A 14943-nucleotide genomic window follows, 5' to 3' on the forward strand; every position below is an offset into this window, starting at 1 on the left:
TCTGACCCTCCCCCCTGATGTGCTCTCTCTCTCTCTCTCTCTCTTTCAAATAAATAAATAAATAAATCTTAAAAAAAAACTGAAAGAATAGGAATTGGGTACGAAAAATATGAATTGACATTTTAATATTTTTCATCAAAAACAACTTTCTTGAATTGTAATTCCTTATAGATTCACATGAATTATGTTACCCTTAGTGTAGCATATGTATAAACAAATTATTTTAAAACACTCTATCCATTTTTATATGAATAGGAACTTTTCCTTGTTTAGGTGAAATGTTTCCTTTTTTTGCCCATTGGTAGAGTACTGTGAAACACTAATTACTTAGTCATAACAGGGGTAGCACACTATGGACTAATTATTCATTTCATTGGATATTATCCAAATGGAGAACTGTGATCACTGCCACAGGCCAAACAGCCAGGTTCTGCTTGGAGAATTGCTAAACATGTTAATTTCTTGAATTATAATTTTGTATTATGTAGACTTTGAAAGATATTAAAGTGTAACTTCTGAGCTTTGTGAGAAAAAGATAGGCCCCAAAGGATCTCAGAGTCACTTTATACTTCATCTGACATGGGAAACCTAGGCTGAATCAGAATCTTTTGGTGGTAGGGAACAGAGACTCATTCAAAGTGATGCCCAGGGTGGTGGGTGTTTACTATGAAAGGGTAACTAGAATACAGTTTGGAAAGTGGACGGATCCAGTGCAGCCTTAGGGACCTGGATACTCATATCCCCCTGGAGAGCAGGTGTTTGTTGCTCTTATTCCATCACTGGGTCTCAGCTTCTCTTAGAGTTTGCTTCTACCATTTCTGCCCCCACTCACCTTCTACTTCATCCCAGGGGCTTTCTGCTTACTCCAGTGTTTTGCTTTCGGGAGGCCCATTTTCTCTACTCCAGCCTCAAGCCCTCTCTCAGCTTCAGCCTTTCTATGGAATAGCTCGTTCTTTGCTCTCCCCTTTCAATTTCCAAGGGAGAATCTGATTGGCTTACTTAATTATCAGAGTCCCTATTTGGTGAGGATTGTTTGCTCCAGGTCACCTTCTAGGATGATGGCCAGTTTATAGATTGTGTGCTCTTGGGTCACATGATCACATGATCTAATCAGCCATTGGGGGGCATGGGGGGCGGTGGGGGGTGCTCTTTTGGGTTATTTGTGCAACCTTTGCCTTAGGAATAGTTTGGGTCACTTCAGCAGAGCCCCCGTTTCCTTTTTATAAGGGATTCTGGGTATAGCAAGCATCTCTCTTTCTCTCTTTGGCGCGCGAGTAAAACAGACACTGAGTAAAACAACAGTGACTAAAATAAAGGGAATATAAATACATCGATTGAACTATGCAGTTAAATGTAGAAAATAATGAATGAAGAAAAGAAGAAAGATTCACTCAGGATCAAGAACTAGCACTGTCCTAGTAAAATTTCTTTGCAATAGAACAAGTTGGATTTTAAGAATGCGGCCCCCCCCCCCCGCCCCCGCCTCGCCCATCAGACTATGCTGCTGCCATGTTCGTAGTTTTCTGGAGACCTCTGCTCCTGGCATACAGAACCAATGTTACGTTCCTTCTAGATCCCAGCAGTCATCACATTGGGGGCGCTTTATTTCTTACGTTAGGAGAGAGATCCTGGGAGGAAATCTATGCCCAGGATCAGATGCGGGGGTTGTGGATCATCGGCACCGAGTGGCGTAGGGGAAAGCTGGCAGCAATCGAAGTTCGAGTCCGTATTCCTAGAAGCCTCGGGCGCCCGGCCACCTGTCTGGAGTCTGCCCCCTTCCCGGGCATCTCCTCCGGGGAGTTTCCTCCTCATAGGCTTGTCCCTGGGAGTGTGGGCGGCCCCTTTCTCGAGCGCTTAAACTCTTACCTCCCACCCCCCTCCTCCTCACCAGCCTTTCTCTTCTGCCTCGGTCACTTCCTTCCTCAGTCTCTTCCTCCTCGGTGTGTTGAAGAAGATAACCGGGTCCGGCCCGACGCTGCACCAGCTTTTCCTCGGAAAAGAAAAAGAGGCGGATAGGTGAGTGTAGGTGAGTGGGTCTCTCGGGAAGGTGACAGGCAGGTATAAACGACGGACGGAGGTGTCCGGTGGAGGCCAGGCGGACAGGCGATCGGGGGCTGCGGGTGGGGAGATGGGGCTGGGAGGGGCCGAGGCGCGTGGAGACTGTGCTTGGAACTGGGCTGAGACCCGGCGCGGGGGACCGGGTGGGCGCGCCCCCACGCCCCCGCTTCCCCGCCGACTTCCGCATCGGCTCACGTGACACGGTGCCGGCCCGGGGCTGCGGGGAAACTGGCTGCGGCGCGAAGGTTCCCTCCGCGGTGCGGCTCGTCGGCTTTGCACTTGCAGGCGGCGCGGGGGCGCGTTCTGCAGAGCCGGGCGGGGAAGGGCCGGGAACGAGGGGAGAGGCTGCCCCGAGGACTGCGGTGGCCCCCGCGCCGGGGACTCTGCGGCGCCGGCGGTGGGGTGCGGCTCCCTACGCTCCAGACCGTGGGGGTGGAGGGCGGGGGTGGTGAGAGACACGAGGGGCTCGGGGAGCCCCGGGCGGGGTCCGTTTCCGTCGCCCGGTTGGGGCGCTGGCTTTCGCGGCTCGCCGGGGCGCACCGGCCACCGGGGAGCGCGGGCGGGCGGCGCTGGCGCGGGGCTGGCAGAGACAAAGGCTTCCGGGACGCGGCCCTTCCCTCGGGGGCTACCCTGGAGCCCGCCGTGCGGCCCCGCCACCCCCCGAGTCTCGCGCTCCCCAACCCTGCACTGGTGCGGGTGGTGACCGTGTGATGGCCTGCAAGGGACAGGAGCTTGGGACCCCTTCCGGGCCAGCTCCCAAACTTGGAGCAGCGATGACCAAATATGGAGCGTGTGCGCGCCAGCGGGCAGGCAGGAAGGAACCCAAGTCATCCCTTGACCCACACCAGCTGCTAGTCAGGGATTGCGAAGGACCGCTGAAAAACGTGGCCAGCTCCGGGGGGTGGATGTAGGGCTGGCTGCTGATTCCCAGGCGTTCCCACTCCAGCAGGCTTTATTCCTCGAACATTAGGATATCTCCATGTATTGCCTCTAAACTTAAACAAAACAAAACAGAAACTATAAAAAGGTCCTTTAATATATTCTCAAGTGTATATTGATGGTGGAGCATTTCGGCATACGGCCCAATCCTCTGACATTCGGCTTTCTTTGTGATTCCCACGCACAATGCCTAATTAGATTCTGACACAGTTAGAGGACCCGACTAACATCTGCCACCGCCTTGCCTTGAGCTCCCGCAGAAAATCTCTTTCTTCCCCTTCACACTTGCTCTGCTGATGGCCTCTCTTCATTGTTCTTGATCTTGCTGCTTACTCCGGTCCCAGCCTTCTGTCCTTATAGAATGTCATGGGCCTCAAGGATTGTGTAACAACGAGTATTCCCCCGCTTTGTCCCCGCTAAATAATAAAATAAATAAATAAATCATGCCAAATTTTGTGTGCTAGCAATAGTTCCTAAGGCTGTTGTTTTCCTACTTGTAGGGGTCTGGGCAGGGAGCCTTTCTTGCTTTGTAAGTGTTCTGCCTTAGTACGTACTCAGCATGTAATATTCCAAACAAACACAACTCACTATTATATTTAGCACACTTTGCATAATGACCGGGAAGAAGATGAAGAGGAAAAGAAAAAAATAGAATGATGTTGTAGAAACAGCATTTAATTGTGGGGAGTCCCTCTGAGCCAGTTTCATCATCCATAAAATGTTTTTTTTTTAAAGATTTTATTTTAAAGATGTTATTTATTTTACAGAGAGCAAGAGCACAAGCAGGGGGAGCAGCAGGCTCCTGGCTGAGTAAGGAGTCCCATGTGGGGCTCAATCCCAGGACCCTGAGATCATGACCTGAGCTGAAGGCAGACGCTTAACTGACTGAGCCACCCAGGCGCCCCGCCCCTTTTTAAAAGATTTTTATTTATACATTTGAGAGAGAGAGAGAGCACAGGTGGGGGGTGGGGGTGGAGGTAGAGGGGCTGAGGGAGAAGCAGACTCCCCGCTGAGCAGGGAGCCCGATGTGGGGCTCCATCCCAGGACCCTGGGATCATGACCCGAGCTGAAGGCAGATGCTTAACCAACTGAGCCACCCGGTGCCCCTATAAAATGGGTTTAAATAATACATACTTTGCAAGGTTTCTTAGGACATAGATAAGGAGTCTCGTGTGTAATTAATTATAAAGAAATGCCGGTTGCCTTCCTTTCTTTAAATTGGATCTCCATACATCTGCTTAATATGATGCAGGTATTCACACTACTTAATAGTGGGATTTCCTCTTTGAGTCTCATTATTAAACAAGAGCTAGGTCTGAAGTGTGCTGCTGATTGTGGGGAGGGCAGTGTTAAAGAGATAAATGTTCAGAGTGGGAGGAAATCAGAAAACCTGAGAATTGGTGAGGACGTTAGTCCCCTTGGACATTTCATTCTCCCTTCCGTTTAGGCTAATTTCCGTGATCACTAACCCTCACAGATCCATACTACTTGCATCAGTGTTGTCAGTAACAGGTGCAAACTTTATTCATTGTTAGAGAGTTTTGACTGTTAGGACATATTTTTCTTACATGGCTCCCAAATCTGCCTATTACATCTATCTATCCTACCCAATAAAGCAGCATGAAACAACACTATCACATAAATACCTAAAAGAAACTTTAATGTTAAAAAATGGTCGCAGGTCTTCTCTAGGCTGACTTTATGGATCAAGATTCGTTAGAGTACAAGTGACAGAAACTCAGTCAAACCAGCACAAGCAAAACCAGTAAAGATTGATTGGTTCATGCAACTGGAAAGTCCAGGGTCGTATATAGGCTCAGTGATCGTAACATGCCTGGGCTTTTCTTAATGTCAACATTATTCCTGACAGGCTGTTTTCACATGGTCACAGTTTACATTAGGGGCTCTAAACTTACATCTTAGAACCTAGTGGGAGGGTGTTGTTTTACTGATCTGGCAAAATCCCTGGGCTGAATCTCATTGTTTAGGATGGGATTACTGACCTTATGCCCCAGATCAATTATTCTGGCTCTGACCCACTCCTGGGCTTTAGGGTGAGGCTCTACCGAATTCCATCGGTTTAGAACAAGGAAGGAAAAACGGGACCCAAACAAAAATTAGACTGCTCTAGCTGGAATGGGGAATGGGTGCTAGGTAGGTAAAAATGACTGCTGTCCACCACACTAACGTCTCCAGGGTTTTTTCTACCATTATTTTCATGGCCTATCTTTCTGTTGTATCTTCTGATTATATTTTAACTTTTTAGCATCCCTCAAATTATCTCGAATTGAATATAATGTTATAGATATAATTTCACCAACACAAAGCTCTCAATATTTGGAAACTATAATTTTTGATACTGAATTTTATGTAGATGCATTACCCAAGATGTTGCATTTTATTGCAATAAACACTTTTTTGTGTGTGTGCAAAAAGGTGGTTTTATTAAAGCACGGGGACGGGACACATGGGCAGAAAGAGCGACTGCTGCAATAGACACTTTTTTTTTTTTTTTTTTAAGATTTTACTTATTTATTTGACAGAGACACAGCGAGAGAGGGAACACAAGCAGGGGGAGTGGGAGAGGGAGAAGCAGGCTTCCTGCGGAGCGGGGAGCCCGATGTGGGGCTCGATCCCAGGATCCTGGAATCATGACCTGAGCTGAAGGCAGACGCTTAACGACTGAGCCACCCCGGCACCCCGCAATAGACACTTCTTAAATGATAATATTCACACAAATGATGTAGCAGGTAGTAGTGGTGCTTTTAGTTATGAGCTGATAGAAAACCTGGGGTACCAATCAATATCACTTAAACATAGATTTCATTCTTGTTTTTCAAAGTTACCAGGAATTAGTTACAATCTGTCTGGATACAATTGTTTCTTCCGAATCATCACTCCAAAGTAAACCATTCATACAACCCCACTTTTTTAGTCCCTTCTTTGTTTGGAAAACAGACTGAATTGATGCATAATCTGCCAGTGGCCCTTACTTTCTCTCATGTTCTGTTTCCCCTGAGTTCCTGCCTTCTTAAAGAAACTGTCTTTACTGCCTTTACTTCTTTGACCCTGCATGGTTGGAGTTCTCTCTTCCACAACCAGCTGCTCTTTCCCTATTTCTTGCCCCACCCCCCTTCTGTAGGTGTTTGCCACGTCCCTTTACCTCCCTTTTCTGTCTCTGAACACTCTTGCTCCAAATCAGCAACTCCATGGTGACAGTTTCCACAGGCGGTGTTTCATTCCCCTTCATGCCCTTGTCCTTTCAGTTTGAACCCAGTATTTATTGAGTTGGTACTCTTGGTGCCAGGTGGCAGTGAACATGACAGTCAGATTCCTGCATCGAGGGTCTTTACCATCTTGTGGTGAAAGCCAAGAAACTGATGAACATGACAGTCAGATTCCTGCATCGAGGGTCTTTTCCATCTTGTGGTGAAAGCCAAGAAACTGGTAATTCCAGCCATCTGAAATGGAGAGGGTGCACAATGCTATGGGGGAGGGCTCCTCCACCAGGGTTTCAGGGAAGGCTTCCTGGAGGTAGTCATATCTAAGCTGGGACTGGATGTGTGGGAGTTAGCTGCGAGAAAGAGGAATAGCAACAGTCTGGGTCAAAGACACAGTATGTGTGAAGGTTGGAGGTGGGAGAGCCAGGGGCGTTTGAGGAATAGAAAGAAGCTCCATGTAGCTGCAGCCCAGAGTTCAAGGGTGTAGGGTGGAGGAGGCTATGATGGTGTGCGGAACCCAGGCTGGAGAAGACCTAGTGAACCAAAGTAGGTGTCACAGCTCCTGTTAGTCCTGGCCTCTTCCTTATCTGAGATGAATGGTCCTTGCCACCAGCTCTCCACTGGACACTGCCCAGGGAAGGACCCGATGCCCTGAGTGTGACCCACAGGCATCGTCGCACCTAACAATATTAAAATTGCCCTGTATTGGTCTGCTTTCCCCACTAGACTGCAGGCTCTGGGAGGGTTGGGAGTGTGTTCCTTTATCTTGGTCCTCCAGCTTCTAGCTTAGAGCCTGCCTCAAATGTGCCCATGCTTTTCCTCCTTTACTTCTGTGCTTTTGCATGCACTCTTCCCCACTCATAGAGCACCCTTTGCCAACTGCCTCCCTAGTCCACATCTCTCCAGTGACCTCTACAAAGTCTTTGGTAGCTTCCTCCTTTGAGGTCCCATAATGCCTTGGACCCACCACTCAAAGAATGCTGTTACATTGCCATTATTCATTCTAGGTCTTTCTCTGCTTCTGGACAGTGAGTTTCCTGAGGGCAGGTCCTGTGTCACTCACCTTTGTGTTTTTGGTGCAGAGCAGAGCATCATGAGGATGGGCTTAGAGTTTAATAGTGGGTGCTGCATTCTCCCCACTATCCTATGTAGTATAAGAGTGGGGTCAGCACAAAGGGGCAATTATAAAGACAGAGGGGAAGTAGAGGTACTCCGGTGTCATGTACATCACACAAGTATTTTTAGGAAGAGGGATGTGGTAAATTAACAATGACAAATGCAACATGGCGAAAAAAAAGAGGGGTGCCTGGGTGGCTCAGTTGGTTAAGTGGCTGCCTTTGGCTCAGGTCATGATCACAGGGTCCTGGGATCGAGCCCCACATCGGGCTTGCTGCTCAGCGGAGAGCCTGATTCTCCCTCTCCCTCTGCCTGCCGCTCCCCCTGCTTGTGCTCTCTCACTCTCTTTCTCTGTCAAATAAATAAATAAAATCTTGAAAGAAAGAAAGAAAGAAAGAAAGAAAGAAAGAAAGAAAGAAAGAAAGAAAGAAAGAAAGAAATGGCCCTTGCATTTGGCAAGATGTGCTTAGTGGGATATAGAAATGGTAATAATATAGCATTTTTCTTTCTCCCTCAGGCAGCAATGAACGTGGATCACGAAATTAACCTCTTAGTGGAGGAAATTCATCGTCTGGGTTCAAAAAGTAAGTATTCTAACACAACCACAGTATTCTGAGTTTACCTCAGAGCAGGTAGGACCAACTTTTTTGGTAGAAGCCTAGGAAGGGGTCACCCAGGACTTCAGGACGTGGTTATAGCAGCTCTGCCCTCAGCCATAGAGAGATTTCTGGAGACAAAGCCTTTGGGGTATTGTGATTCTGATGCAAGGAATGGTTGAGATATTCCATCATCCCTTTAATAGAAAGAAAATTACTGTGCTTCTTTAATCTGGCTGCATTGAATGGTGAGTGAATCATGTTCAAATTTTTAGTTGTCACAGTATTAAAATTCATTTCTTCTGCTTTATCTTGCCACCATCTTACAAACTTCCAAATGACTAGGGACTCAAATTGTCTTTATTTTCTCCAAATTCTTAAGTTTTGTATAACCAGGTATTTATGTACATGTAACTAAAAGAAACCATATCCTTTACATAGTGTTTTTTTAAAGATTTATTTTATTTTTTTGAAGACCTTATTTATTTATTTGACACAGAGAGAGAGAGAGAACGCAAGTAGGCAGAGTGGCAGGCAGAGGGAGAGGGAGAAGCAGATTCCCCACTGAGCAGGGAGCCCGATGTGGGGCTCGATCCCAGGACCCTAGGATCATGACCTGAGCTGAAGGCAGATGCTTAACCGACTGGGCCACCCAGGTGCCCGTGATTTATTTTAGAGAGAGGGGGAGAGAGAGAGAGAGTGCAGAAGCTGGGGAAGGGACAGAGGGAGAGAATCTCAAGCAGACTCCCCTCTGAGCATGGAGCTGAACTCGGGACTTGATCCCATGACCCTGAGATCATGATCTGAGCTGAAATCAAGAGTCAGACACTTAACTGACTGAGCCACACGGGCGCCCCTACGTGGTTTTTTTTAAATCAGCTTTTTCTTCAGCAACATACAAGCAGCTACTGTGAAATTAGTGCCATGTGAAATTGGTAGTATTAGTGTCCTTTTCCAAGTTGTAATGAAAGTAACTATTATGTTTTAGCTTCAGGTATTTGTACATCTCAGATAAGATATACAGGAGTTCAGGAACATTCTGAAAATTGTAAGAGCAATAGACATATTCAGCAACAACTAGGATAATGGAACTCAAAGTTTTAAAATTACATCATATAAAGAAATTAAATAAAATTACATCATTGTAAGTGAAAAACAGCTTTAAAAAGTACCTCGTAAGAGTTGTTTTGTCATTATAGCTTGAATTTTCTTACTTACAGCTCAGTGTGCTTTTGAATCACAAATCACTTGAAATAAGACATACTTGGAAAATTCCATTGAGCCATTAGTATCAAATGTCCCCTGTAGTAGTTCTCCATTGTTGTTGTGAATCTTTTCTTTTCTTTTTTTTAAGATTTTATTTATTTGAGAGAGAGAGAAAGAGAGAGCGCATGAGCACAAGCAGGGAGAGGGAGAAGCAGACTCCCCACTGAGCAGAGCCCGATGCGGGACTCGATCCCAGGACCCTGGGGGATCATGACCTGAGCGAGAGGCAGATGTCGAACTGACTGAACCACCCAGGCACCCTGTGAATCTTATTTTCAGTAGTGAAAGAAACCCGAGTTCCTTTGGAGCTCCGTGAGGTCATGCTCTTGGGAGTAGTACTATTGTTTAGATTGTTAAAGATATTAAGGATGTATTTCAAACGATCTGTAGGATTTTCCTCTCTCCTAGATCTGTCTCCATGTTAGCCTAGTGTTTATTGGTCAGATTCAATTGCATTTAAAATTCTGATCTTATGGGGCGCCTGGGTGGTTCAGTCATTAAGCGTCTGCCTTCGGCTCAGGTCATGATCCCAGGGTCCTGGGATCGAGCCCCGCATCAGGCTCCCTTCTCAGAGGGAAGCCTGCTTCTCCCTCTCCCACTTCCCCCACTTGTGTTCCCTCTTTTGCTGTGTCTCTCTCTGTCAAAATAAATAAAATCTTTAAAAAAAATAAATAAATAAAATAAAATAAAATTCTGACCTTTACCCTAGAACAGTTATTATTCTACTTGCACTTCAGAATTAGCAGCTTTACAAACTAGAAGACTACACAGTAATTACCATAATTTCTGTAAGGATGAAACGTTTTGAACTTTGCAGCTTCCCTAAGCCTCCTTCATTTACCTGTTCCTGGAAATAAATGACTTCTTGAGCTGGAAAGCATCTATGGAGATAGGTTATCTATGGACAGATTATGTTTAATTATGTAAGTTGTGTCTGGGATAATTTTGTAAATTATGATTTAGGTGAATCATTTTTAGACTAATCTAAATATAATGTATTAGGTGAAGCTGGAAATTGACAAATTTAGTTTTATCTACTTCTTTTATTTTTTCGCCCAATTTTTACTTAATTCTAGTTAGTTAACCTATTTACTATTTCTTTTAAAATGAAATTCTTTAAAGTCTTTCATTTTTCATCCAGTGGAAAAAAAATAAGTGGATAAAGATTATTTGGAGATTTAAATTCTTTCATTCAACAAATATTTCTTGAGTGCTGTCTTTGTGCTCAAGTGCTGGACATATGAAAATAAACAAAATTCCATCTCAGCCCCGTGGGCCTCTTTAGGTAGCAGGAAGACAGACAAATGAGCTAGAAGCACATATGGGGAAGTAGTTAAGAGGATGGGCTCTGGAGTCAGGCTCTCTAGGAATGAATCCCAGCTCCCCTGCCACTTACTGTGTGACCTTGGGCCCATTACTAACCACTTTTATGCCTTGGTTTCCTTATTTGGATAATAATACTCTATTTCAATGATTCGAAGACACTTTTTTCCCCAAGCTTTAACATCTCTAAAATAAGAATGCATTTTATAATCCATGTTGTGCTATAATTAAATTGGCAGTTTAATTGGAACATAAAATAATGGTGCTTCTTGAAATGAATTGTGCCTTATCTTCCATGAAATAAGGATTAAGGGAGTTTTAATTACTATAAAATGCATTGAACAGGTCTAGGAGCATAGCAAGGACTCAATACATATTAAGTATTATTACTGTAATTGATGGTGAGTGCTTTGATATATACTTAATTTTATAAGAAGTTATTAACTTGACTGAGGGAATCACAGAGCACTTCTCAGAAAAGGTGACATTTGAGCCCATTCTTGAAGAAAAAGAATTAGCTAGAGAAAGGGCTCTGGGATGCTGGGCAGATGGCTCAACATGGGCAAAACTGCCAGGGCAGGATCTCTCATGTCACCTTGGGTAACAGCAAGTCGTTTGATTTTGACTGAATCAAAAGGTGCATAGAACGATATGGCAGGAGACCAGGCAAGAGAGGAGTGCAAGGGCCAGAGGATGAAGGGTCTTATCTGGAACGCCAAGGGCATCACTATTTGAAGGTGGTAGGGAGCCACTGAAAGATTGGAGTAGAAGAGTATCAATCAGGAGCGCCTTGCTGGCTTAGTCTGTGGAGCGTGTGACTCTTGATCTCGGGGTCGTGAGTTCAAGCCCCAACTTGGGGGTAGAGTTTATTAAAAAAAAAAAGAAGACTATCAAACAGATTTGCATCTTAAAGGTTTCTTGCACATATTTTATTCTGCACCAATATGGAGGATGTATTGGGGGACAAAAATGCAGAAAGGGAGGATGGCAAGGAGTCTTGCAGTTATCCGCATGAGAATCAGTTCCAGCCTAAACCAAGAAATTAATTGTCCATGGAGAAGAGGCTAGAGCAACAGAAGATACAAAGGAAATGGAATCACTTATGAGATTGAGGAGTGGGCAGAACTCCAAGATTATATCCAGGTTTCTGCCTTTTGTGCCTTTAAAAAACGTAACCTGGGGGCACCTGGGTGGCTCAGTTGGTTGAGCATCCAACTCTTGGTTTTGGCTCAGATCATGATTTCATGGGTCCTGGGATCAAGCCCCATTTCTGGCTCTGCACTCAGCAGAGAGTCTGCGTGAAGATTCTCTCCCTCTGCCCCTCCCCCCACTCTCTCTCTCTCTCAAATTAAAATAAGACTTTTTAAAAAAATGAAAAGCTCTAGGGCGCCTGGGTGGCTTAATTGGTTAAGCGGCTGCCTTCGGCTCAGGTCATGATCCCAGAGTCCTGGGGTCGAGTCCCGCATTGGGCTCCCGGCTCAGCGGGGAGCCTGCTTCTCCTTCTGACCCTCTCCCCTCTCATGCTGTTTCTCACTCTCTCTCTCTCTCAAATAAATAAAATCTTTAAAAAAAAAAAAGAAAAGAAAAGCTCCATATTACACTCCCTTTAAAAGCCAGCACCAGTGCTGCCTCCTTCTGGAAGTCTTCCCTTCCCATTCTAGCCCAGAGTCATCTTACCCTTCTCCAAACTGTAGGATGTCCTGTCTTGGCTACTTACTAGACATCCAGTCACGTACTGCTTTGTCCTATTGCTTTATTTATTATGTGTATATTTCTTACTTCCTCGTGGGAACTGAAGCCATTTCTTTGAAACTAGAAAGTGATTCTATCCTTCCCTCTACTTGCCCAGCACAGTGCTGCACTCACAGTAGGAATATACTAAGTCTCAGGTTAGAAGTTCTCATGGGAACTCAAGAACCCTTGGCCAAGGAATAGTCTCCCTCACTGTGATGGCCATGTCCTTGAGAGCAGGCACAGCTATTGGAGGGGAGAATGTGGAGCAGTGCTGAAGGAAGGGAGTCAGGAGTTTAGCAGGTAGGTCAAAGCAATCAACCAACAATGGGGAGGTGTTTCATATTATTCTTATCTCCAAGTTTCCAGTTGATTGATTTTTAATCAAAGATCCACCTTTTGTTTATCTTATTTTTTTAAAAAAGACTTACTTTTTATAGCAGTTTTAGAATACAATAAAATTGAGGAGAAAGTACAGAGATTTCCTGTATACCTGCTATCCCCACACCTGCATAGCCTCCCCCATTATCAACATCCCCCAGTGGAATTGCACTTTTATTACAATTAGTCATCTACATGGCACATCATCAACCACAGTTCATAGTTTATAGTTCACACTTAGTGTTGTACATTCTATGGGATTGGATAGTATTTAATGACATGTATCAATCATTATAGTATCATACAGAGTATACTCACTGCTCTAAAAATCCTCTATGTTCTGCCTATTCATCTCTCCCCTACCCCAAGCCCTGAAACCCACTGATCTTTTTATTTAGTTTTATCTTTTTCCATAGTTTTGCTTTTTCCAGAATGTCCTATGGTTGGAATCATACAGCACATAGCCTTTTCAGATTGCCTTATTTTTCTTAGTAATACATATTTAAGGTTCCACCATGTCTTTTCGTAGCTTGATGGTTCATTTCTTTTTAGGGCTTACCTTAATTTTTAACAATTATATTAAAAATTGGTCTCCAATCTGTATAATCTACGGATCTGGTAAATACAAGTAACTTCATTTTTAAGGTCACCAGTCCCTCCCTGGGGCTCTGAGTGTGTTTAGAACACACTTAGAGAAACACTGCTCCCGACTCAAACTTTTTCTTATATTTGTTATTTTTTTATTGATTCAACAACACCACAAATAAAAAATCAAAATGTAGGGGTACCTGGGTGGCTCAATCAGTTAAGTGTCTGCCTCTTGGTTTCAGCTCAGGTCATGGTCTCAGAGTCCTGGGATGGAGCCCCACTTCTTTGGCTCTGCATTCAGCAGGTAGTCTGCTGAAGGATTCTCTCCCTCTGCCTCTCCTCCCACTCATGCGTGGGCGCAGCATGCACACACACTCTCTCTGACTCAAACTGATAAATAAATCTTTAAAAAATATATCAAAATGTAGCCAGAGGGGAATTGGTCCACAGTAATAACACTGTAACACATTCACTTTTTGTAAGTGGGTTTTAGTTCATTCCTAGTCTTTGTCCAGATGATCCTAAGGCTAGGAGGTATACAGCACATGGTATTATTTCATCACTTTTGGGTCTGGCAAGAGATGACATTGAATTTATGAGTGTGAACTGTTAAATTGTAATCTTGGTTAACTTATAGTTAGATGCTTTTTAAAGATTACATAAATCTACCATATATGGGGGCAAGACTTTGCATTGGCTAACATTGTATTTTCTCAAATTAGATGCTGATGGGAAGTTAAGCGTAAAATTTGGGGTCCTCTTCCGAGACGACAAATGTGCCAACCTCTTTGAAGCATTGGTGGGAACTCTCAAAGCTGCAAAACGAAGAAAGATTGTTACGTACCCAGGAGAGCTACTTTTGCAAGGTGTTCATGATGATGTGGACATTATATTGCTGCAGGATTAATGTGGTTTGCATATCTTTGTTTATTGTTATTTTTTGTTTCTGGTCAACTGGAATGTTAAGTCAAGGGACAAACACAAGCATACTTAATGTATTTTTATAGAACTTTGTAAACAAAAGGAGACTCTTATTTTAAAAGTCTGTCTTTTTTTTAATACCTTGAAAGAAAATTTATGTATTACACTGTCAAATAAACAAAACCTATTTTTTTTCCTCAGGAATCTGATTGGAAAAATGTAGGCATTGAGGCTTTTTTGGTAGGGGTGCAAGGGTGTTTCATAAATCATTCTTAGACAATTTCTACAGATATTTGACATTCCAAAAAAGCAAGAGGCAAAACTGAAGACCAGCTCCCACAAGGAATATTGTAATGTTTATGTAATAAAAACATGTAACTATGTTAAAATTGTCTGATTGCCTTACTTTTTGTCACTTAAGATTTATATGCCTCTTAGAAGTTGTTTTTTTTTTTTTTTTTTAAGATTTTATTTATTTATTTGACAGAGACACAGCGAGAGAGGGAACACAAGCAGGGGGAGCGTGAGAGGGAGAAGTAGGCCTCCCACAGAGCAGGGGAGCCCGACGTGGGGCTCGATCCCAGGACCCTGGGATCATGACCTGAGCCGAAGGCAGACGCTTAACGACTGAGCCACCCAGGTGCCCCGCCTCTTAGAAGTTTTTGCATCCAGATTAGATAACTGCAATAAAAGTTATCATAATTTGAAGAAAAAATTTCCTTAAAACTACAGAATTTTAAAAGTAGGGATGTGTTATGATTGGGCCCTATAAAAAAATATTTGGTGTCTGTTATGTGCTTACC

At 44.1% G+C, this 14943-nt stretch overlaps 1 protein-coding gene across 2 annotated transcripts; it reads left to right on the forward strand.

Moving 5' to 3' along the window:
- Positions 1–1877: 1877 nt before the first annotated feature.
- ABRACL (ABRA C-terminal like) lies at positions 1878–14529 on the forward strand. 2 transcript variants are annotated; one of them, XM_006731649.3, is made up of 3 exons: positions 1878–2016; positions 7852–7918; positions 13942–14529. In XM_006731649.3, exons 2-3 carry the CDS (start codon positions 7858–7860, stop codon positions 14124–14126), a joined length of 246 nt encoding a protein of 81 aa, XP_006731712.1. In that variant the 5' UTR covers positions 1878–2016; positions 7852–7857; the 3' UTR covers positions 14127–14529. The 2 variants fall into 2 exon arrangements, with proteins under 2 accessions (XP_006731712.1, XP_030882162.1); XM_031026302.2 differs by having other exon boundaries at positions 1888–2026.
- Positions 14530–14943: the final 414 nt, after the last annotated feature.

Source organism: Leptonychotes weddellii, chromosome 8 (assembly GCF_054177405.1).
Source record: "Leptonychotes weddellii isolate Sample4059 chromosome 8, ASM5417740v2, whole genome shotgun sequence".
NCBI classification, from domain to species: domain Eukaryota; kingdom Metazoa; phylum Chordata; class Mammalia; order Carnivora; family Phocidae; genus Leptonychotes; species Leptonychotes weddellii.